At 38.0% G+C, this 24,094-nt stretch overlaps 1 protein-coding gene across 1 annotated transcript in view; it reads left to right on the top strand.

Moving 5' to 3' along the window:
• Positions 1-24,094, top strand: part of LOC139934798 (uncharacterized) — a 35,811-nt gene that overhangs the window by 9,619 nt on the left and 2,098 nt on the right. Inside the window, exons 9-39 of the mRNA XM_071929202.1 lie at positions 697-912; positions 1,537-1,785; positions 2,744-2,992; positions 3,843-4,022; positions 4,918-5,035; positions 5,435-5,546; positions 6,489-6,741; positions 7,187-7,498; positions 7,838-8,031; positions 8,449-8,620; positions 9,114-9,275; positions 10,662-10,803; positions 11,455-11,654; positions 12,187-12,381; positions 12,933-13,048; positions 13,428-13,616; positions 14,209-14,277; positions 14,395-14,503; positions 14,979-15,140; positions 15,554-15,632; positions 16,021-16,141; positions 16,659-16,717; positions 17,639-17,765; positions 18,654-18,757; positions 19,025-19,127; positions 19,546-19,729; positions 21,198-21,270; positions 21,673-21,739; positions 22,257-22,336; positions 22,962-23,088; positions 23,879-23,920. Of these exons, the coding sequence (XP_071785303.1) occupies positions 697-912; positions 1,537-1,785; positions 2,744-2,992; positions 3,843-4,022; positions 4,918-5,035; positions 5,435-5,546; positions 6,489-6,741; positions 7,187-7,498; positions 7,838-8,031; positions 8,449-8,620; positions 9,114-9,275; positions 10,662-10,803; positions 11,455-11,654; positions 12,187-12,381; positions 12,933-13,048; positions 13,428-13,616; positions 14,209-14,277; positions 14,395-14,503; positions 14,979-15,140; positions 15,554-15,632; positions 16,021-16,141; positions 16,659-16,717; positions 17,639-17,765; positions 18,654-18,757; positions 19,025-19,127; positions 19,546-19,729; positions 21,198-21,270; positions 21,673-21,739; positions 22,257-22,336; positions 22,962-23,088; positions 23,879-23,920 (4,565 nt within the window). The remainder of the gene's footprint in view (positions 1-696; positions 913-1,536; positions 1,786-2,743; positions 2,993-3,842; positions 4,023-4,917; positions 5,036-5,434; positions 5,547-6,488; positions 6,742-7,186; positions 7,499-7,837; positions 8,032-8,448; positions 8,621-9,113; positions 9,276-10,661; positions 10,804-11,454; positions 11,655-12,186; positions 12,382-12,932; positions 13,049-13,427; positions 13,617-14,208; positions 14,278-14,394; positions 14,504-14,978; positions 15,141-15,553; positions 15,633-16,020; positions 16,142-16,658; positions 16,718-17,638; positions 17,766-18,653; positions 18,758-19,024; positions 19,128-19,545; positions 19,730-21,197; positions 21,271-21,672; positions 21,740-22,256; positions 22,337-22,961; positions 23,089-23,878; positions 23,921-24,094) is intronic.

Genomic DNA, 24,094 nt, shown 5'->3' with positions numbered 1-24,094 from the left:
TATCTCGAGTTAGGACGAGTAACTCGTAGAATTAATCTTGATGTTTGCATGCTACAGTGCAGGGTTGGGACTCGTCCTAAGTCCTAAGATTAGTCTTAAGTTATAAAGAGTTTTGTGAAATCGACGGCAGGAGACGGACAATTTAATTACGGTGATTTTGACACCTTGTTTGTTACAATCAGTCGAGTATTGTTGTCGCGGTAAGTGCTTGAAAGTGAAAAGTGTCGATTTACATTGTTGACAAGAACAGCTTTTCAAAATTCCCGCAATTAGCTTCACGCTGAATCAGCGGATAGGTCAATCATGTCAATAGGGCACTTTTCACCTATAAGCACTTACCGTGACAACAATACTCGACCGATTGTAACAAACAATGTGTCAAAATCCCCGAAATAAAAATCCGTCTCCTGGTATTTTCATTTTTAGATTATGAGTAACAATTTTAAAATTATAGGTGTTTTTACAACAGCCTAGTTACTTTTGTTGCTGTCTTTAGCACAGGGGAACTAACAGTTTAATCTCCAATCCAATGGATAATGAAACTTCGGTAAATTACCTTGTTGGAGGACACAAGTGCACAGACCAGGACGTGTACCGTCACTCGGAACTGCTTATCTTTCGGGTCTTCATTCCTAAAACGATCTGCTTTTCAATTGTTTTATTGGAAACTGAACAAGTTGTTTTACTTCACTGTAGCTGATGAGCTTCGTGTTCTACAAAGAGCAGATTATCTCTGGTCAATGGATGGTTATATACGACGAGATCACACGGCCATCCATGGCCAACCAAATGTGGCCAGTACCGGTGATATCCTCACTCCAAGCGGGTCACCATTGGTGGTTGTACCAGGACGGGACGGCAAGGGTCGGGCAGTTGAAGTGGACGGGGCAGCAGATCGATGGCTTGCCCTTGGTGAGTATCTGGTCATTGAGTTTATCAGGTTTTTTTTTACACTGATAGACCTGTATCATGGTGCAGCCATCTTAAATGTCTCCTATTGATGTTAATGTAACCAAAACAGAGGCTGGAATAACAAAATAGTTGGTTCCTATTTGCAAAATGATTCATAGCATTAATTTTTCTAATTTGATACTATAGGAACATGACCAAGATGGAGGCAAATGTCTATTATTAAGATCAGACTGGTACCCTATCTTTATCATACTGTTCAGATTATTGTTTAATTGGTCTAAAGTGTCGTTTGATTGTTCTGAGTGGTACACATTGTCCTTTGTGATAGGTGCACTGCCCTCTTGTGATTAAACAGACAAGCACACGTGACTTACTTCTTATATACAACAAGGCCAATCTACCTGATAAACGTGGCCTCAATACGGTACACAAATACCATAAAAATAGTACTACTTAGAAAGTACAAATGTTATGGATTAGAACAAAAATACAAACAGAAATATGTACTAGTGTCAGATTCAGATAATTTGTTGAATGAAAGTTGCAAAACTCATGTCAACCAGAGACTGTTTAACAAAAGAAAACGGATGGTATTTTTAACAATTTTAATCCCATTCTATTCAGGTGAGGAATTTACAGGCAAATGCATCAGCGACCCCTCCCGATGTCACAACGGTATCACCATTGCATTATGGGTACAGCTGAGTCGTCCAATCAGTGGCAGCCATACCTCATTTGCATTTATCTTTAGCTCTGGTGGCCAATCATCAAGAGGATGTGCTATTTACGTCATCGGATCAAACAGGTTAAGAGCAACGATTGCCGATGGAAGCAAGGAGTGGATTGTTGAGTTAAACTTTGACACTAACGAAGGTATTTATTTATGTCAGATTAAAAAAAAAAAATGTATTTCATTAAAGTCGATAACATCTAAAGGGCCATGTCACACGTGGTAATTTACGGGCAACCAGTTCCTTGCATCTCCAAGAAGATAAAACATTGATATCTGAATGTTCGCCTATTGTTCTTGTGGATCGTAAGACGTTGTTTGACTCGGAAGGAAATGACTAATGTGCTATCAAAGTTGCCCTGTAGTATGCACTGCAGCAGGTTGCCTCCAAGTTGCCTGTAAAAGTTATCTTGTGTGACAAGGCCCTAATGATTAAAGTAATACAATTGTTAACTTATGTGGCAAAGCGGTACAAAAGCATGCGGCATGACTCTAGTATAACGAATAACGTTGATTTATATTTATTATACTGGCTACAAACATATAATGATTCATACATTACCCTAATTTAACTGTTGTATTTATTTAGTTCTCTTTTATTTAAAATCTTAAAGGCAGTGGACAATATTGGTATTTGTCAAAGACTAGCCTTCACAGTTGGTGTATCTCAACGCATGCATAAAATAACAAACCTGTGAAAATTTGAGCTCAATCGGTCATCCAAGTTGCGAGATAATAATGAAAGCAAAACACACCCTTGTCCCCCGAAGTTGTATGCGTTTAGATGGTTGATTTCGAGACCTCAAGTTCTAAATCTGAGGTCTCGAAATCAAATTCGTGGAAAATTACCCCTTTCTCGAAAACTATGGCACTTGAGGGAGCTGTTTCTCACAATGTTTTATGTTAATAATTATGTTGAATAATTACCAATAGTGCCCACTGCCTTTAAGACTTCTTACAATAAATACGAGTAAGTCGAGGTTTTCAATGAAGTACCTCCGGAAGAATGGAAAACCAGACCCCTGCCAACAAAACACTGAAAAGTACTGTTTATTAAAACTAACATTTGTTTCATTGTATGTTGTTGTTTTTATGTAAAAGATGAATGGGTACATCTCGCCATGGCCTGGGGCCCATCTACCGGATTGGTGTTGTACATCAACGGTGATACTCGAGCTGTAGACCGCCTTGGAGTTATCCGAATACGGCATGCTGATCTGGATCCCCGTCTCCTCCTAGGACGACGTAATGATTACCTAGCAGGGTTTGCACAGTTTAGTCTGGAGCACCTTGCCATCTGGAAGAAGGCTATCGAACCTTGGCAAGCAAGGGCAGAGTTTGGACTCATTGGTAAATGATATAGTTTAAAATCACATATTTACGTAACAACTTACACGGTCTTAAAATGGTGATAGTATACAAATATTGAATGCTTCGAGTGCTATGGTTATTCGCCTCGGGAAAATAGAACGCTCCCGGGGATCACCTCGGGAGTCATAGTTTTTAACCATTGCACGAGTAAAAGCAGTTAATATTTGTTTTATAACACCCCAAACATTTCTAAATACTGTACTATTATTATTAAGTTACAGACCTGAATGCTACAATCCACGGACGACGCGAATACAGATTGCAAACACTTTTACTGTGCTGCATGTAGTGTCGTGCAATCCGAAATGGTTACAGACTATTAACTTATCATCCTCGTACACGCAACGGACGTCTGGGTACTGCACGCCGTGTGCTAGTCTTCGTTCGGACTAGCGCATGGCAAACCGACGCACTATCACACGGCCGTCGTCTAGCAAAACTAAGACATGTCATGTGACGCGCTCTAAACCAATGAGCAGGCAGAATACTTGCAAGGGGTGTTATAAAAGAAAACATCTCGCGAAATAATTTTGTCTGAAATGTCATATTTAATGAGGTATTCATAAAATTATTTTCCCGTGTGGAGTTTTTCGCTCAGTAAGGGTTTTATTAACACATTTTGTATCGATGTCATGCAAAATGTGTAATCGTTTTTTTCACTATTTTCTCGTGACCCAGATGGCCGATCAATCTCAAACTTCTACATGTTTGTCAGTTTATATGGTGGATACCGTTAAGTGCGTACACTATGAACAACTGTTTTGTTAGTAAAATTCATATATGTAATGTTCCCGTCATACATGATCATTGTGCTTTCTCCTTTTGACAGAGAACAGTCAATATTCCTCAGCCAGCTATTATTGGAATGTAAGGCAACTTGTTAGCAGCACCTTTGAGTATTTATCCGATGCTGTCAATGATGGAGTGACCATAGGACCCAATGTGAACGTCAAGGTTTTTAAATCACTGGCAGTTGACCTTAAGGAACCAGGGGCTGGTATAGTACTCGGTAAGCATTGTTTTAAGTTTACTCACATGTGAACACACCTAAGCATTAACACCTAAGTATACTTAAACAAAAGGGATCCGTATGTACAGATTATTAATATTTACTTTAAATTATTTTTATTTTTCCAAAGAGAGTATATTTTATAGTGAGTTTGCCTCCCTATGTGACTGGATTAACAGGCTTTCGAGCTACAGTGTTTAATTATACATTTGTTGATCCTGGCCATCACATTAGGGTTGTTTTGTAATTTCCTGTGCCCTTACTGTTTGTCTTGCTTTGTATTTACTTTTGTTTTTATATTATTTATTTTACATACCGACTGCTTCTATATTGTTATTGTTTAATGGCCAAATAAAGAATAATAATAAGAATAAGAATTATCGGTTTGCTTCCAGATGCAAAACTAAAGGGGATGTCCCGGATTACACCAATACAAACACATGTCTTATACAAGATGTTAAATCGTCACGGTACCCGTTGCCAAAAACAAAGGATTCGAACTGCCTCTAGCTACCGGGGAACCTCGGTAGTCTAGTTGGTAAGACACTGCTCTATATACTGCAATGGTCGTTGGTTCGAATCCCACCCGAGTAACATGCCTGTGATATATTTTTTTAAAGGAATTGGGAAAGTACTGAGTTAAATTGCTAACACACATTGGGTAAAAAAAAAAACATTTAAACACAGTGTATGTTGATGTGTTGTGTGTTTTGTTTTACTCACGAATGAAAATCAAATAAAAAACAAAATAACATTTCAAAATGATGATTGAGCCTTTTGTATACATTGGTTCTTCTCTATGCTTGAAATGTATTTATTTTCATAAAGTTCTGGTTTCAGAGAGAAACAATTATTAACATCAGTTTCTAAAAAAATTGAAATAATTGTAATGCAGGTGATTTCATGGGGACTTGTGTCAGTAATCCATTCCTATGTGGAGATGGGTTGAGTGTTTCATTCTGGGTGAAATTCGTGCATCAAGAGACTACGGATAATATGACGAAGATTATCAGGTAAATTATCTATCAGTTTCATTTTAACTTGTTTACATTAAGTAAGGGGACGAGTCACTGAATGTCGCATACGAAGCTACACACACGGACATGTTGTAAGCACTGGTGCTATAGACGATGTGACCTCTGACGTCACACGAAAACCATAACATGATTCGCGCGCATGCCGCCGGGCAAAACCTTTGTGTTTTGGCAGCCAGCTAGAAAGTGTATGCAATCTTATTGTGACTGCGCAACTCAGTGCCCGGCGAAACATGACGTATGAGTGTTTTGTCAACAGAGGGCGGTTTGAATGTAAACATAGGTCACATCGTCTATACTAACTATAGGTAATGTCTCGTGTGAATACGAATTGTTCTCTTTACGTGTAGAATAAACCTTTTTTGTCTCTTAATGTAGTTCTGGAGCACATAAAGACGATGCTGGGTTTGCAGTTTTCATCAAAGGTTCCTTGGTTGTCTTTGTGGTTGACTGCTCTCTTGGAAGATGGGCCGCATCAATCCAGAAAGAGGTAAGACATTAATAAAAAACAACAATAGTAAAAAATAATAATAAAGAATACTTACTAGAGCGCAGTTGTGGCAGTTTCAACTTTCCGCCGTGTTCAGTTTTCCGAATGACCAAATACGGTAACATTTCGTCATGCAACGCCTGCGCACAGCAAGCGAAAGTAGTACATTTTTAGTGCCGTACTGATTCCCGGACAACTGAACACGGCGGAAGACTGAAACCGCCACACCGGTATCCACCTCAGGAAGGCGCTCATGGCGCTTGAGGAGATAAAGACAAATTAGGACTGAGGATTGTGTGAGTATGCTCGTTTGAACAGGTGAGATTCTAATGCAATCATTAAACCTGAAATATTGTACAAAGTAAACCATAAAATGAAAAAGCATCTGTAAAAGAGTCCATCAATGATAACCACACTTGAGTTTGATTTTTTTGTATGGGGATACGAGTTGTTGGTTTTCATTACTGAAGAAGGGCAGTTAATTATTTCACTTAAACTAAGAACTTATCAAACAGAGAATACAGGTTAGATGTTGAAGGAAAACCACATATAAGTGTTCTGTGGAAGCTTTCGCCAGTAGTTGATTGAAAACCAAATTAACTAGGGACCAGGGCACAATTTCATAGAGCTGCTTAAGCACAAAATTTTGCTTAAGCGAACAATTCCTTGCTTAGAAAAATCAGATTACCGGCCAAAACTCCGCTCAATAACAAAACTCCGCTCAAGTAACCAACAGCTAAATACCAGTCACAAGCAATGTATATGGCATGACATTTTGGCCAGTAACATGTGTAAAATAAGCAAACTATTTTCGTGCTTAAGCAAATATTTTGCTTAAGCATCTCTATGAAATTGGCCCCTGTACGCCAACCCGACTATATACATTGCATGTACATAAAGTTATCAGCGCGAGTTGTACTTGATCCCGTTGTCTCTTTTTAGCTCATTGCACACAACACCTGGACCAATCTTGCTTTGACGTGGAAAAAAGGAGATACCATAACGATATATCTAAATGGAATGGAACCGGATGCGGACTATCAGTTAACTGTTGGTTCAATCACCGATTCCAGCAAACTGCTGATTGTTGGAGACACATCGAGTTCACAATCGGCAAAGTTATACGTTTATAACCTAGCCGTCTGGGAAAGTCACGTGCCTCATCAGATGATCAACCAACTTATTGGAATGTCAAGTGAGTTTTTTTTTAAATAGTACTGAAAACGACACAAAACATAAAATGTATAAAGTATTTAAAGTGGCATTTATACGCATATAGGTAAAGATTTGAATATAAATTAACTATAATTTACAAATCCGGATTAGATATTCCTGCTAAATTAAGAAGCATACTGCATGGGAGCTCATTGAAAACAGAGCTTTTAAGAATAGCCCCCGACAAACTACCCATTGAGCACACATCGAGAGCCGTATACATTGAGCACACCAAGAGCCATATAGAACAGCAATGTAATCGATAGGGGCAAGTCACACAGCACTGAGGCATGGGGCTTAATGTGCAAGCTGCATTTAACCTATGATAACAACCGCTAGTGTATTTATTTAGTTTTGAATAATACTACGAAACAGCAGCATATCGTTGACACTGTTTCTGCTGAAAATTTGTGTTTGTTTTTTAGAGTATGAATTTCACTGTTTGTCTTCTGGTGATGTTTGTTGGTCATTCGAGTACCCCAACAGAATCCGTCCACGATATCAACCAAGTCCCACTGGTGTATCCTTCATACGTGACAGACATCATCAAGGGAGAGGCGTCTGCTTAAATGGTGTCAGGAGTGGGATATCATTATTTGGGGTATCAGCTACACGGTGTCCAGCGGATCCTTCAGCATGTGCCAATGGATTGGTTGTTGGTATGTGGTTGAAGCTGACTAGAGTAACATCAAGCAGAAACAGTGGGTATCTGCTGAGTGTTGGAGCCACTGATCCCGGTAAGCTGCATGCAAACTACCGTTTAAGTATTACGTAAGATATTTCAAAGGCTTACCTAATACTTTCTACACCCAGACTTAGTTAGTCAGTCTGGACGAACAGTGATGGCGAACCCTCTCTGGCCCCAGACCCTTATCACCATAACCATACTTATGTTGAAGGTTAAGACATGTTTTTCTTTTTTTTCAAAGAAGCAAACCTAAATGCCGTTTGCTAGACATTGACATATTATAGGTACCTTCTTCCATGCACACAAAGTACTTTTTTCCAAATATGGAAGACGGTAGTAAATATAAAATAATCAATAAGACCTTCTGCTAAGAACATATATTTGTCAGGTGAACGGGGTGTGTCACTCTTCCAATCCATCACTGGTATCCACGTTAAGGTGGTTGAAGCCAGCATTATGTGGCAAACAGATATCAAGTCCTCCTGGTTGACCTTTGACCGATGGATGTATCTGGGTATCGTCTGGTCCGGGCAGGAGCAATATCTTACAGTTAGTATTGATGGAAAGAAAATGCCTACCCTGGTAAGTAGCTCTGTACTCCTTTAAAATTAGACATAATGTAGTTTACGTGTGACGGTGGTGATTGTCAAATGCCAATATAGTCGGACCGAATGGTTGCTCTATATTGTTATTCATTCTCTCCATATTGTTTTCTAGAAACGTATACGTCTTTGATGTGTCAAATTGGTTGAAAACTTAAGAATTTGTTGTGACTTCATTCTGAATTCAAGCTATCGTGAATGGAAAGTGATCACTACTGAGTCAAAATGAGATAGCCCTTTTCCATTTCTACATCCTAAATAATTTCAACATTATCAACTCTTAGACACATTTCCTACGGTTAGATAACATAATATTTTCATGTTCACATGGTTCCTTGGAAGAAGGTTTGACATCAAGATGATTAGGTCTACATGACATTTCTCTTCTTATTTCCAGCTGAGCCACACGAAAGGGACGTATAGAGCACATGATGTTTCTTCACTCACACTAGGCAAATCAAGTCAATCTGATTCAGGTTTCATTACAGCGTGTTACGATGACGTCATGATCTTAACCCCCAAGGCGGGAGATCGTCTCCCGTCTCCGAGTACTCTGACTGGTGAACCTGGTTAGTGTTTCATCTTCAATTTTGTTTCCCAAAACAAATAGGGAAAACGAACTCGAACTAAGCAATAATAATTGGTTTAATAAAATTATAACATTCTACATCCCAGCTTTGGATAACTGATGAGGACACACCTATTATATCTGCAACATGTGAAAAAGATGCACACGTTTTAGCAAGTGACTTATTTGCGAAAGAGAACATTAACTATGGAAATGTTTCCAATAACAAATATTATAGCCAATAATAAAGTTCAACAATATTTAAACAAATACCACAAAACCCTCAAGACAATGACATTGACAACTGTTAATGCTCTGTCACTTTTAAAGTACAACGGGTTTGAATAAGTCGACCTTTCGATCATTATGCTTTAATAATCTCCAGGAGAAATCGGCAAAAAAGAAAATTATAAACCTTATAAAATAAAATAAAAAAACGCAAAAAAAAAAACTCCACGTCTTAAGTTATGTTTTACGATTGTTTCTCCTATCAGATTTCGAGCCGTACCTTTCTGCAGATGAACATTTTGATGTAAATGATCCAGACGGTTCAGTCAAAGGAGAGCATTATTCAGCAACGAAGAACAGGTTTGATGTGGAAAACTCTTCGGTCGATACTGGGGTACCCGGTTCACCATTAGGATACATCAACCTCGGTAATAAGTACAATCATTTCAAAACATCTTGTATCTCATTAAGACAATCTACGAACAATCCTTATCAAAACAACAATGAAATTATGGAAAAATCCTCAACAATCGTTCAATGAAATGCCATAAAATATTCAAAAGTAGTTACAGCCACAATTTATACAATTTATACAACAGCGCAAAACTGAATTAGACGACGCTCTCCTGATCTCCTGGTCAAGTTTCCCCGTGGAAGTTTCTGGATGATAACTTCTAAGTACAAAGTACCAAGTACACATCGGGAACAAAACTTATAATCACGAGTTGAGTTGAGTTTCAAAAGATCTTGTCTGTCTTGTCGATAATGCAAATGAACCACACCAGTTTACACTGTGTGTAATGTTTCACATTCTTAAAAAGTGTAATAATATTGAGCATTATTTAATACTTGTTTTATGGTCTATGCTATTTTAGAAACCGTACACTGTTATCATTGTTGTTGTAGCCCACGCATTGGCAACAATGCTCCATCTTTCAGCAGCAACTCAAGACACACTTGTTCACACTTGCTTTCCCTAACACTTGAGAATTCCCTCTTTTCCATCTCGACCGGCGCCTTTGAAAGGTTTTATACCAGATTTAGTGCGCCTTATAAATGCATGTATTATTATTATTATTATTATTATTATTATTATTATTATTATTATTATTACTATTACTATTACTATTACTATTACTATTACTGTTACTGTTACTGTTACTGTTACTGTTACTGTTACTGTTACTGTTACTGCTACTGCTACTGCTACTGTTACTGTTACTGTTACTGTTACTGTTACTGTTACTGTTACTGTTACTGTTACTGTTACTGTTACTGTTACTGTTACTGTTACTGTTACTGTTACTGTTACTGTTACTGTTACTGTTACTGTTACTGTTACTGTTACTGTTACTGTTACTGTTACTGTTACTGTTACTGTTACTGTTACTGTTACTGTTACTGTTACTGTTACTGTTACTGTTATTGTTATTGTTATTGTTATTGTTATTGTTATTGTTATTGTTATTGTTATTGATATATTGTTTCATGTTAGGAAGAGTAGATTTAGACGACCACTGGCCGACTAGTAAAAAGGAATCAGTATGATTTAAACTTTGCATGGTAGAAATACGATAACGAAACATTTGCGGTAACACCTTAATGACTATCTCTAATGAGTTGGGGTGACTCTGAAAAGAACCGTTGGTTTCAACTCTCAAATCACATCAAGTTGTATAAATATAAATTATAAACATTCAGGTTTCTGCCAAACATATCATGACGTCGAGAATGTTTGATGACCATAAAAAATGTATAGAACATTATTTCTATCACCATGCCTGGAGTAACATAAAACTGATAATATCTTGCAGGTGATTTTGCTGGGCGATGTGTTAGTGATCCTTCATTGTGTAGTGATGCCGGATTATCGATATCAGTATGGGTAAAGGTAGACAATATGGATCATTTTGCTGATCCATTGGTCAACCCTGGTGGAGTTGGATATATATTAAGGTACGCCCTCAATCGTTTCCCGCCCCGGTGCTCCGTTGCTTTATTTAGGGTGCGCTCGATTTGTTTCCCTGGGTCGACCCCGGTCTGCCCCCGGTACGTTCGAATAGCTTGGACGTCATTCTAGGGGCTCACCTGGGTCAGCCTCCACCCTCCAGTGGACTTGAGGTTGGCCCGAGGTGCATGACGTATCCACGAGAGGGCGAGTGTGATCGTTCAATTAGCTCTTGTACAGGGGCTTATGCAGATGAGCATCGCGGGGTCGACCCGGGGAAGCTAATCGAACACACCCTTACATTTGACTGGTGCCCTGGGATTTGACTGCGATACTCCCAATGGAATATTTCCGACGTCAAAGGTGCTTTTGAAAGGGGATTGACTAATAGGCTCATCGCTGGTATCTGGCGTAATTTGAGTACCTCGATGTGTGACGTCAGACGTTAAAGCTATTATACACTCTAAAACTTCTGGGTCAGAACTGTAATGAACTTCTGGAAATAAATTGCCATTGTATAATGAAATTGTGATTAGCATGAGGACATTTTTTTCACTTGGTAAGAGTGAAGTTAAAAAAAAAGAATAACAACATAAATTACCAATGATTAAGAAGCGTTTTAGGTGAACAAATTACTTCGCTACCTTTTTGTTTTGCAGCTCAGGAGCTCAGAGTGCCAACGGCACAGGATTGTCAGCTTTTTACTCACGAGACAAATTCCTGTATGTTCAGGTACTAGACGGTCAACGGAAATGGTTCTCTAAGTTTGAATATGAACTCGGCAGGGATTGGTTAAACTTTGGGATATCATGGAGTAGAGAAAAAGGCTTGCTGGTTATTCTTGATGGCCATGTCAAAGGTAAGGAGGTTAAAATAATGCACTGTGCGCTCTAAAAACTTCCGGGTTAGAATTTATACCCACTTTCGAGTTCCACGAGCGCCTGACACAATTTTAGGTCAGTGTGACCCGGAATCGGTGTCAAAGTGACACACAAACTCGTCAGACTCGTGCAGAGTGCGAAGAACAAGGTCTCCTTGTCAGTTTGACCCAGAAATAGGCACACCTCGTAGCCGTCTCGTTTGCTGCCGTTAGGGCCCGATTTCATATAGCATATTGCACAACAATTTGCTTAGCATGAAATTTCTTCCTTGATGAAAACAGGATTACCATCCAATTAATGTCCATGTGATTTTCAGCAAACAACAGCTGAAAACCATCAACAAGCAATAATATGCAAGAAATTGAAATTAATTTGGTTGGTAAACCCTGTTTTTATCAAGATAGATACTTCGTGCTAAGCAAAATCAATTGTTATGCTTAACAGCAATAATACTGCTGATGTTCTCGTCGTAAAATGTGTGCCTAACTTGTTTCTTTCATCATTCTTTAGGGAGTGACCCGGTTGGCGAACCTCTAGTCAGGACAATGGACTCATTCACAACTCTAATCCTAGGCAAGAGAAATGACAGGAATACTTCGTACCTAGGGGGCGCTTTCGATGATCCAGCTATCTGGTATCAGGCTCTAGATAAAGATGATCCCAATCTAGAGGATATCATTATGGGAAAATACATTGATGACATCGGTAAGGCGGGATTCGTTTCGTCTGCTAAAGAATTTTTAGATTATTATTTAGATTTTTATTTTGAATAATTAGCCATTGTTGACCAGCATTCGGTACGCAAACTTTAAGACGTGGAATGAGGTGTGTGCTGGTCTAGTTAGCGACCAAGTTTGATCGCTAGCTAGACCAACGTGCATCTCATTCAACAGTTAGCGCTTGCGTAATAAGTATTTTGTGGAAAGGTCAATGCAGGCCTCAGCATTTTCTTCTGTCAAAAATGTCGTTTTTATGTACCAGTGGCAGACATTGGAACGCTAGGTGGCAGCAGACTCACCAGGTTATTTTACATTGTTTGCGTAGTTCTGTGCATGCGCACATTGCATCAATTAACCAATGGATACCTGTTAAGTCTGCTGCTACCTAGCGACCAAAGAGTTCCCCATTGACTATTCCCAGATAATGGTGCACACATCTTGCTTTCAAATAATGAGAAAACACTTAAATCATAGATGTATTTATTAACATCCAGTGCGTTTATTCAAATGAGTACTGTGTTGTTGACTTTATACCAGTTGAAACCGTGAACTATGAAGATCTTGATGACGAGTCTCCAGACATGGCTAAACCGTCTTGTAAGATCATCCACGAAGCCGATTGTGCCAAGACAATACAACAGTTACTGGATGTGGTGAGAAAGATGCACTTCATGTCCACCCCTTCTCCTTAAGGGCATGAATTGCCTTTGTTTACAATCAAACTATTTTAAACACTTTAATGTACAAACAAAAGTGGTACAGACTAAATCTCTGAACCCCCCTCCTTTATGGAAGGGTACATCTAGAATATCAATGAATAAGATGAATTACCTAAAAGAAGATCACGTGATACCAAAACGGCCCTGACATTCCCTACTTTAAATGGATTGGTCCACGGCTAATTTTTTAGTGAATGTACATTTAGTTTGAAAGCAACAGATATATCACTTTAGCTAATAATTTTGAGTACTTGGGAACTCTTTTACTTATCAGATATTCTTTTATTATTCTCCTGATCACTGCCTTTTGTAGATTAAAGGGGAGATCATTTTGAGTGAAGATGCTGCAGAGAGTTCTACAAACAGTTTGATGCGTTTTACTTCTGAAGGTTCCACACTCTCCAGTTCAGAGTTAGATCTCGCTGTGAGTGTAATAGACAAACTCTCCAAGAGGCAGTTGGCAACAACTATGGATGACGTTACAGCCGAGGATATCCTCGAGGTAAACACCTGTCTCTATCTGATTTTAAAAGCATATTATATTTTGAGAAAACATCTATAATGCGGTTCGAAGGGGAAAATACTAAAAAGCTACAGAAGCGTTACAGAGACATTGAGAGGGAGATGGAAAACTACATGGCTTACATCTTGTAATAATGACTTCCATTTCTCTTTAATATCAATCAAATCGGACAATTCATAACTCGTAAATTGGCTCTTACGAAATATATGTGACAATATTTTGAAAATTTCAATTTCTTTTTCAATCTTAAGCCCGCTTCCGAAAAATGAAAAAAAGCAAAACAATTGTTATTTTCAAGCTGTTTACCATAAATGATTTGTTTTTCTTTTTTTGTTTGATTGATTGTTTTAACTGATGATCTTTTAAAGGCATGTTCTAAAAAATATAAAAAATCAATTTGTTTACGTAATTTTTGCAAAAATAATTACGTAGAGATAATTATGTTGAACTTATTACTTTACTTTAAAGAAAAAAAAATCATAATTATGTTCAACTATCATTGCCTCAAAATGTTTAAAGTACATAATTTGATTGATTGATTTTTTGAGATGTTCTTTTAATTTTTAATCAGGATTTTCTTGAAGTTACAAGCAATCTTCTCGATCCTGTCTTCACAAAGAAATGGGTTGCTCTGCACAAGGTAAATAATATTGTAATTTTTCATGCGTTACTCCCTTCTATTTTCAAATTTCCCATGTTATGTTATATCATTAATATTTCATTCATAAAATATGAGATTTGAAAAAAATTTGATTAGACCAAAGCAGGGGTGACATCTTTGATGGAAAGTGTTGAGACATTTGCTGCTGATGTTGCCGGTCGTTTAGTGCGGAACTCTCAAGTGCTCCTCAACACAAGTCAAATACGTGAGTAAAATAAATCCTTCACCTCAAGTGAAAGAATAAATTATTATCACTTCATTAGGGCCTACACGCAAGTCATAATTATGTTAGGGAGAATGGTAATCAAACAGTTGCCTCATAGTTGAGCTTAATCACCATACTTTCTGCTTCTTTCTCATCCTCATACTGTCGCTGTGCCGAGATGTAAAACAAAGAGCTACTCCAGTAGCTTTTCCCCTACTCGTACTGCATCTCTTTGGAACTCCTTGCCTGGTGCATGTTTCCCTTCATCCTATGATCTGCCATCTTTTAAGAGGGATATAAATTCCTACTTTCAGCTTCGCTGAGTTACTACACTTCTGTGATATCCTCCTTGTAGCCCTTAACCTAGATAGGCTTTTAGCCTTGTTTTGGGTGAAATTGCGTAAAAAAATGCTTGCTCTGTGAATCTCTGATGTATAGTGTTCTTTGTAAATTGATTCATTGATTCTTCCTGCAGTTATGACAATGGATGTTGTATCCGAGGATTATTTCATCTCTGAATATGAAGCAATATTTCCAAGACACAGTCAGAGATGGGAGACCCTTGAAGATAAATGGAGAAATATGGATGACCAAGTGACCATCCACAAGGAAGTGTTTCACTCCGAAATAAAGAAAAGTAAGAGTTTGTTTCGGTTTTCAGAAAACTATCTATCTTTAATGTTCAGTGGGCAATTACATGTCTATTGTGTCATAATGTCAAAGACTTAAACATACTTACACAGGCCCACAAATGCACAATTAATGTGAAGAAAGATATGCATGAGGCAGCTTTCATCAGCATTGAAGGATCAACAGATTGAGCATTTACTCGAACTTAACACAATTACTTCAACGGTTGCAGACTAAACGCTAGCGCATATTCTTCAATGCGGTTTTAGGCAACCTATTTCTCTCTTCTTATATCCCATTATATTATATACATTATATTATTACAATAGCCTATAAACAAGCTTAACAAATAGGTTTTTATTTGACGTCTCAGTTATGTTTTTGTCTGTTGGTGTTTTTTTATTCTTCTCTTTTTTACAGATTTCTCATTTGATGGAAGCCTAGTGTTTACATTGTACGATTCTTTAAACAAGATGGCGCCCGTTGTGTCAACAAACAAGTAAGAAAATAATCAAACATTTTAGACAGCGAATATAATTTTGCGTTTGAAGGGATAAAAGGTTTTTTTTGTCGGAAAGCTGTCTATCAGAAAGATCATCTCAAAGCAAGGGTGAAATTTCGATTTTGAGAAAATTACAGCGTTACTTAATTTATCTAGTTTCACTACCTTGCAACAAAACATTAATGTGAAATTGAAACACGCATTCTTGAAGATCAAAGTGACTCTGAAATTTCACAAGACTGCGCATCGCTGTTTGATTCGAAGTCATGTTGGTGACGTAAATATAATATCACTGTATATAATATTGATTGACTAGCTAACAAACTAAAACAGAAAAATTGTATTTATTTTGAAGATTATTTTTTGTAAAATTTATTTCCTGCAGTTTTGTGTTAATGGGCGGCAAATCACTAAGTATTAACAGCAACATCATGTCAGTCATGATAGAGCCGAAAATTCAACACAAACTTACAAAACCAATCTTGGTCACTCTGAACCATCATAAGGTAAGGAGCACATGATTACCAGAAAGAGCAAACATAATAGACCTTTATTTAAACGGTGTGACCATCTTGATTTTACTCCATTCCAACTCATTGTAACCCGAACTGAGGCTGGACGAAATAATAGTCTGGTGCCATGTTTGCGCATAGAATGTTAGCATGTATTACTGTTATTGGAAACAGGGAATATGACCAAGATGGTGACAGCGTGATAAAAGTCTATTAAAAATATGGTGGATATAGTTCCTTTAACCCCAGGAGTTGAATTCGTTGTGTTGCACAATTCCAAGCTTCTATATTATCGAAATACATGAATAGTTAACATCGAACAAAACACTTTTATCCAAGTAAAAGAAATATGATCCAGAAACCGATTAAGGACGAGAAATTCCATTGAAGATTTGTATTTCAAATAGTATGCCAAAAACCATAATTTACAGTTTCAGAAAAGTGTCAAGAAGTTAGTGAAATCACTCAACAGGTGTTTAAAACATGTCTTTTTCTCATTTTGCATCGAAAGCTTGTGACTAAATCAAAACCCGAAACACCTGTTTGTGCTTTTTGGAATTTCGATGTGCTGTAAGTATAATTTATAATTGTTACACTTTGAAATATTTAAATTGTCTGCCTCATATTTATATTTATCATAACTTAATTGAATGGGCCTTTTAAATCTGTATATCTTTGCTAATATTTATTGTTACACCCAAAGTGAGGTATACAGTTGAAACCAAACGTTTCTGAAGACGTTCGGAGCTACTAAATATGATCAGCAGTGCCCATTTTACTTCATTAAGGCAGTACTTAAAGGCAGTGGACACCATTGGTGACTTCTCAAAATAATTATTAGCATAAAACCTTACTTGTTAATGAGTAATAGGGGGAGGATGATAGTATAAAACACTGTGAGAAACGGCTCCTTGTGAAGTGATGTAGTTTTCGAGAAAGAAGTAATTTTCCACACGTTTGATTTCGAGACCTCAGATTTAGAATTTGAGGTCTCGAAATCAAGCATCTGAAAGCACACAACTTCGAGTGACACGGGTGTTTTTTCTTTCATAGTTGTCTCGCAACTTCGACGACCAATTAAGCTAAGGTTTTCACAGTTTTTATTTATTTTATGCATAAGTTAAGATACACCTAGTGCGAAGACTGTTCTTTGACAATTACCAATAGTGTCTAATGTCATAAAGAACGTAACTGAACTGGAAATATAAATATATTTTGTCTTGATACCATTCGAGCTGTAACAAAAATAATGATCAGCAACTGTTGATGTGCATAGCAGAAGACTCAACTAGGGTCGAAACCCCAGGCCATAGGCTAATTTCTTTTTCATCTATACCATATTTTATGTCCTTTTGGTAGGCAGTGGGTAGGCAGTTTGCAATTTGTTTGTCAACTGAATGGAGTGATTTTTGAATGAGAAGTTTATATTCTCAGATTAAAGTTTGATTGTTCTCATAAGACTGACTTTTTGAACATTTCCATTGGTTGCAGGCACACCATAAATGGTGCATGGGATCGTGAGGGATGTGAGGTGCAGAGTACCAGCCAAACTCAAACTCAGTGTCTTTGTTACCATATGACACACTTTGCTATTGTTATGGAACCGCTGCAAGAACCGGTAAATTAATAATGTCTTAACATTATAAAGAATATCACATTCATTTATTGCTATGGATTGCTCCGTATTAAAGATGGCAAATTGTTTTGATGTTCCACCAGTCTATCCAACCTTGTTCCTCCTGTCAGGGTGTTTGAGCGTGAGACCAGGCTTTCTGCTTGTTGTCATCCTTATACTGTGGCTGTGCCGAGATGTAGAACAAAGAGCTACTCCTGCAGCTTTTTCCCTCGTACTGCATCTCTTTGGAACTCCTTGCCTGGTGCATGTTTCCCTTCATCCTATGATCTTCCATCTTTTAAGAGGAATTTCAATTCCTACCTTCAGCTCCACTGAGTTTCAGCATGTCTATGTTTTTTCCTTGTAGCTCTTAACCTACAGTTGGTTTTAGCCTTGTTTTGGGCGACTTGCATTAAAAAAAAAAAAAAAAAAAAAAAAAAACGTTATTCATTCCGTACTATTTTAATTGCATTTGATTTTCTATCTTATGCATGTTTGTTTGTCGGGGTGTTAATTGTTTGGTTGTTTGTTTTGTTTCCTCTCTAGCTGTTCTGGGCTTTTTAGGGGGAGGGAGTAACCTTTTACCAGGATTTTTTCTTATAAATTTAGTAGTTGTGTAATAATAACAATAATAATAACAGATTCTTATAGCACATTTCACATTAACCGTATCAATGCGCATGCGCTTTACATAATAACAAATATTTTATGCTGTGTCTAAACGGAACTTCGGTTAGGCATACTCTATGGGTTGAAGTTCAAATTCAATGTGTGCTGCGATAATGTAAGCTCGAAATGTGTTAACGACTATTCTTTATTAATCGGGGATATTCTACTTACTGTCCAGAAGAAAATTAATCAAATTAAGAGCAAATTTATTTTTCTGTTGAGGTTTATGATGAACATGCAGTTGTCCTGCGATGGTTAGTCAGGTGCCTGGTCGGAGTGTCTGTTTTCTGCCTCGTTGTTCTTATCGTCACATATGTGGTATCAAAGTGAGTATATAATTCTCAACATTTTTTGAATAAAATATAAAAAAAAAATGCTTTAAATGTAAGCCATGATAATAATTTTATTCGTTAAAGACAATCAGAAATGTGCAACAACGAATGTTTCCAACGCGTCGTAACTCTGCCCAGTATGTTTCCCTTCATGAACCAATGCATATACTTTTTTGCGGGTAGTTCTAAACTTGATGTATACCCTATGTGCGCTTCGAGTTGTCCTAAAAATTAATGCTCCCCATTTTGTTTTTATTTTAGGCGTCTTCACACCCTCCGTCATTCTATTCATCTGAACCTCTGCCTGGCCTGTCTCCTTGCTTCAGTATCGTTCGCCATGTCTGAATTCACATCGAACAGTCAGGTATGTGCATCATCAAAACAGTCTAAAATAATTGAATGTTACAAATGTTGAATTGAATAGATATTAAATTTGCATAGGGAATAAAGACTACAACATTTGGTTTTACACGTATACACCGATGTGTGTTAGCACTGTTTATTACTCAGTACTTTTCCGCGTACTGTGAAGCAAAATCACAGGCATGTTCCTCGGATGGGATTCAAACCCACGACCTTTGCAATTCTAGAGCAGTGTCATACCAACTATACCACTGTGATTGCGCGGTAGCTATAGAGGCAGTTCGAATCCTATGTTCTAGCAGCGGGTACTGCAAACAATTTAATAGATGTTAAATTTGCATCGATGTAAAATGTTCTCACTTAAATTTGGTGTAATTTCTCAACAAACGAAAATTTCCCGTGTCCTGTTACTGTTATAGGTCCTGTGTCTCGTGAATGGAGCAACAATGCAGTGTTTCTACCTTGCTGTTATCCTATGGCTTACTATGGAGTCATTTCAATTATACTCTGATACAACTGATGGAGGTATTGAAACCAATGATGCTACGGAGGGCTTTGCAGTGTGGAGGAACCGAATGGGTTTTTATATGGCTGGTGGATGGGGTATGTAAAAATATCTAAATATCGTACACTAAACAATCTGTTTTTGAGTCGGTTTATTGGGAAACATGCCATCGCGACCAAAGGCTGAATTGCAACGTATTTAACAATTATATGAACATACAACAATTAGTTACAACAATCAAATACAAAACCAAATACAAGTAAGCAAATCTTTAAAGGCACTGTACACGTTTGGTAATTGTCAAAGACCAGTTTTCTCACTTGGTGTATCCCACCATAAGCATAAAATAACAAGCCTGTGAAAATTTGGGCTCAATCGGTAATGGAAGTTGCGAGAAAATGAAAGGAATAAAAGACTTCTAGCTAGAAGTATTTTATTATTTCAGTGAGAAAACACCTCTTTCTCAAAAACTACGTTACTTCAGAGGGAGTCGTTTCCCACAATGTTTTGCAGCTCTTCAATGCTCGTTTACCAAGTAAGTTTTTAAGTTAATAATTGTTTTGAGTAATTACCTAACGTGTACCTTTCCTTTAAACAAGAAGTATCACTAGCATGTTCAAAGGTAGGGTCGTATATTGGTAAATACTCCAACAATGTATGCCAACCAAATCGATTTGTATTCACTGCCGAGCTCCTTAACTCCTGCCAAAACTCAACACCTTTACCCATGCATCTTTTCTGATATATTTGGACATCAGGTTGGCTCAGTGGTTTATTTTGCTGCCTCTGTGGACCCAGGTTCGAATCCAATCTTAGAGTGGAGCCTTGCAAGTTCGCTCTGCCCAACACGCCAGTCTATCCAGGACCGCTGGGATGGGCTAATCGCTTGCACAGATTCTTGTTCAGGAAGTACGTCATGCGTACAGTGCATAGAAATAATGGTGCATTGTGAGTGTGATGCATGATGGGACTGCGCATTATTAAACACATGGCAGTGGGTGCGTTCATTTAGCTCCCCTGGGTCGACCCTGGTGCGTGGCGTTTTTTTTTACCAGGATGAACGTGGGTAATTATCTGCACACGCTTGTCCTGGGAAAAAAAAACCGCCACACACCGGGGTCGACCCAGGGAAGCTAAACGAACGCACCCAGTGCATGATACGTTTGCCCATCCCAGTGCCTTTGGTTAAAGCAACGCTGGGGACAAGCGAGCCTTGCATGTGGAGTTGGTTTTTAGTCCATACAATATTGTATTGGTTTTCTTCACATGATGAAACTTCCTGTTGCAACCAATGGGAGACTTTAGGACGCTAGGTGGCAGCAGACTTACCAGGTAAATTTCCATTGTGTAGTTCTGAGCGTGCTCACATGACCCAGAACAATGGATTTTACCTGGTAAGTCTGCTGCCACCAAACGTCCCAAAAGTCTCACATTGTGCTGTTGGATGTGTACTAAATCAAACACATTTCTTAGACACGAAACTCCAACCACCCTTCCCAAGCTCAGCATCTCTTTCGCGAATTGTCGTTTGCATGACTTATGTATGAACTTTTGGCTCCTTTTCAGTAATTCCAGCAGTGACAGTTGGATCAGTTCTTGGTGTCTCCCTAAATGTCTACAAACCTCAAAGATACGATCTGTGAGTAGATTTTGTTAATTTTTTACGACTTCAACAGGGGGAAGAGAAGACAAAGTATTGAAAACAGTTCAATGGAAAATTTACGAAGAAATTACACATGAATTCTCACTCTTTATAACGGTTTGACTTGCATTTTTAAGCATTGTTTGTTTTTGTAAGAGTTGATTCTTAAAATTAATGAACTACTGCATTTCCTAAAGCTCGCTCAAACAAATCCTCAAAAAATGTTTAAACAAATTTAAATTGTGTGGACGTGAGTATTAATCCGCACTTTGATTCATGTCCCACATTAGTTGGACCTCCAATGTTCGCAGATCCATTAATTCGCGTGTAACGTTTTTGAAAACACCCACTGGCACAATTATTGACGCATGTTTCAACTTTATGTGTAATTAATTTTAGGTGTTGGATCGTTGAGGAGAATGGAATGCTGTGGTCATTTTGTGCTCCGTGTTGTTTGGCATTCTGTGTAAGTAACAACAGAAAGTACAATAGGTGTCCTCTAATGTAATGGTCGAACACGACTGTGTGTGTGTAAGCGTGTCTGGGTGTTGAAACCGAGGACTTGGATCCGGTTGTTTGACAGAGCGAGAACGTCCTCGCTTTGTTTTCGTGTACACAACCAACGAGGAATAGGTTGAGAGGGTGTAGACATAGCGGAATGGGTATAGGGATGTGCGGAATAGACCTTTATCATGCTGTCACCATCTTGGTCATGTTCCCTGTTTCCATAATATTAATTAATGCTAGCATTCATTGCGCAAACATGGCACCAGACTATTATTTCGTCCAGCCTTAGTTTGGTTACTATGAGTTTGAATGGGGTAAAATCAAGATGGCCACACCGTGATAAAGCGAAACTTTTGTAGCATTTATTGCTTTATGTAAACGACGAAACTGATACGAGACAACATTTTGCTCAATTTGAATGCTTTAATGAGTTTATTAATCAGTGTCAATCGTTCACATTTTTTCGATCGTTTTAGGTTATTCTGATAGTCCTGCTCATGGTGATAAGGAATACAGACAGCACAGTCCGGGACCAGGATATCAAAACAGGCTTCAGGTAAATAAAATTACTTCGTAGATTTGTTTAAAAAAATACTTGTTCGTTCTGCACTTGAAAATTTGTCCTGCTTTGTTGCGATGACAAATTATTTTGTGGTGTTTCAATCTAATTTGCATAATTTAACCGATACTGGGCAATTTAGAAAAAATCACTAAGTCAATTTTATTTAAATTAATGCGTTTTTGCAAAAATTTAATTAAATTATAGCATTTCTGATAGCCGAAGCAATTTATGCATTTTTCGCGCGCACATAATTTCGTTCTTTTCATTCGTTTTTTTTTTTTTTTTTTTTTTTTTTTTCAGTCAATGTTTTTTTCAAGACGTACATTTTGGCCTTTCTTAAGTTGAATTTCTACTTCTTGTTTGAAATTGTTACCATTGGACGATTGACCAGTATCTTGCTGTTGGCTTTTACCATGAGAAAATTTTAATTTTTGGCGACCAAATGAAAGTAACACAACATGTTACATGAACTAAACAGCAAGATACAAGACTTAAAACAACATCAGTATGAATCTTAAAATGAGTAAAGAGTGTAGTGGTGTTCTGTGACATTTTTGTTGGGTCTTTCAGAGCTTTCATCCTATAGTAACTGGACCTTTGTGCAATTAAACTATTGCAGATCCAGTGTCATAGCGACGTGCATTCTCTCACTGCTGTTTGCTGCTACGTGGATAGTGGGATGGAAGGCGATCTACGATGGCCCATTGTGGACATACTACACCTTCGTGATCTTAAACTCATTACTGGTTAGTGTTTATAATTATATTTATAATTTTCGGCAAGGACTTTGCAGACAAAAGTTGTATGAGTTTACAATTTTTTGGGCTCAAGCATTTTTTACTTTTTATTTTATTTTAATAAAACTAGGTAGGATTTGAAACTTTGCATGGTGGAGATAAGATATAGAAGAGTTTGCGGTAACACCATGTAATAACAATCTCTAAATGAGTTGGGGTGGTTCTGAAAAGAACCGTTGGGTTAACTCGACGTTTCGATCAGTATGCTCTGATCGTCTTCTGGAGAATGCTGGACTCTGATGCTGCATGCTGCTTAAGTACTAGGCGGTGGATCAGCGGTGATGCACGAAGGCGGGAAATGTAGGCGGGAAGTGAACTCGGTGATGCGTGGTGAAACCTGTTGTGGAGCCTAGGGGGTTGTGTGGGAGGTGTGTGCTCACTGAACCGTGTCAGTAGCAACAAGCACAGGGGACAGTGAGGGTGTGGGGCCTAGGTGACTGAGGGTATAGATGACCCAAAGCAGTCTAATAGTTGGGGCCTAGGGGGTGACCGTGGATATAGAAGATCCATTGGTCGGGAGAAGGGGGAGCCTAGACGCATTAGAGAGGCCATCGAGATCCACAAGCATGACACCGTACCCCAAGACATCGGCTTCCACATCAGCGACATCTGGCTACACATTAAAAACTCTTCTCGGGACAAAATCATGGTCCAGCTTTGGATACTATTTTAGCTAAATGAAAACAAATGTCATTCAGAAAGTTAAACTGAACTTTTTGTTTGTATTTATATTGTCAAGGGGTTCTTTGTGTTTATTCTGCAAGGACTCGGAAACACTGAGGTAAGTTATACTATAAATTAATCGTCAATAAAACTAAAGTGAATGTAATTTAAGGGGACCATCTGGCTTGGTTTTGCAAGTCCTCAACGTAGAATTTGAAACTTTACAAGGTGAGAGTATAATTGAATGTTCTCATCCTTATACTGTGGCTGTGTCGAGATGTAAAACAAAGAG

Source organism: Asterias amurensis, chromosome 3, assembly GCF_032118995.1.
Source record: "Asterias amurensis chromosome 3, ASM3211899v1".
Classification (NCBI taxonomy): domain Eukaryota; kingdom Metazoa; phylum Echinodermata; class Asteroidea; order Forcipulatida; family Asteriidae; genus Asterias; species Asterias amurensis.
Note: the sequence above shows the minus strand (reverse complement) of the source record. Positions and strands in the feature narration are given on the sequence as shown.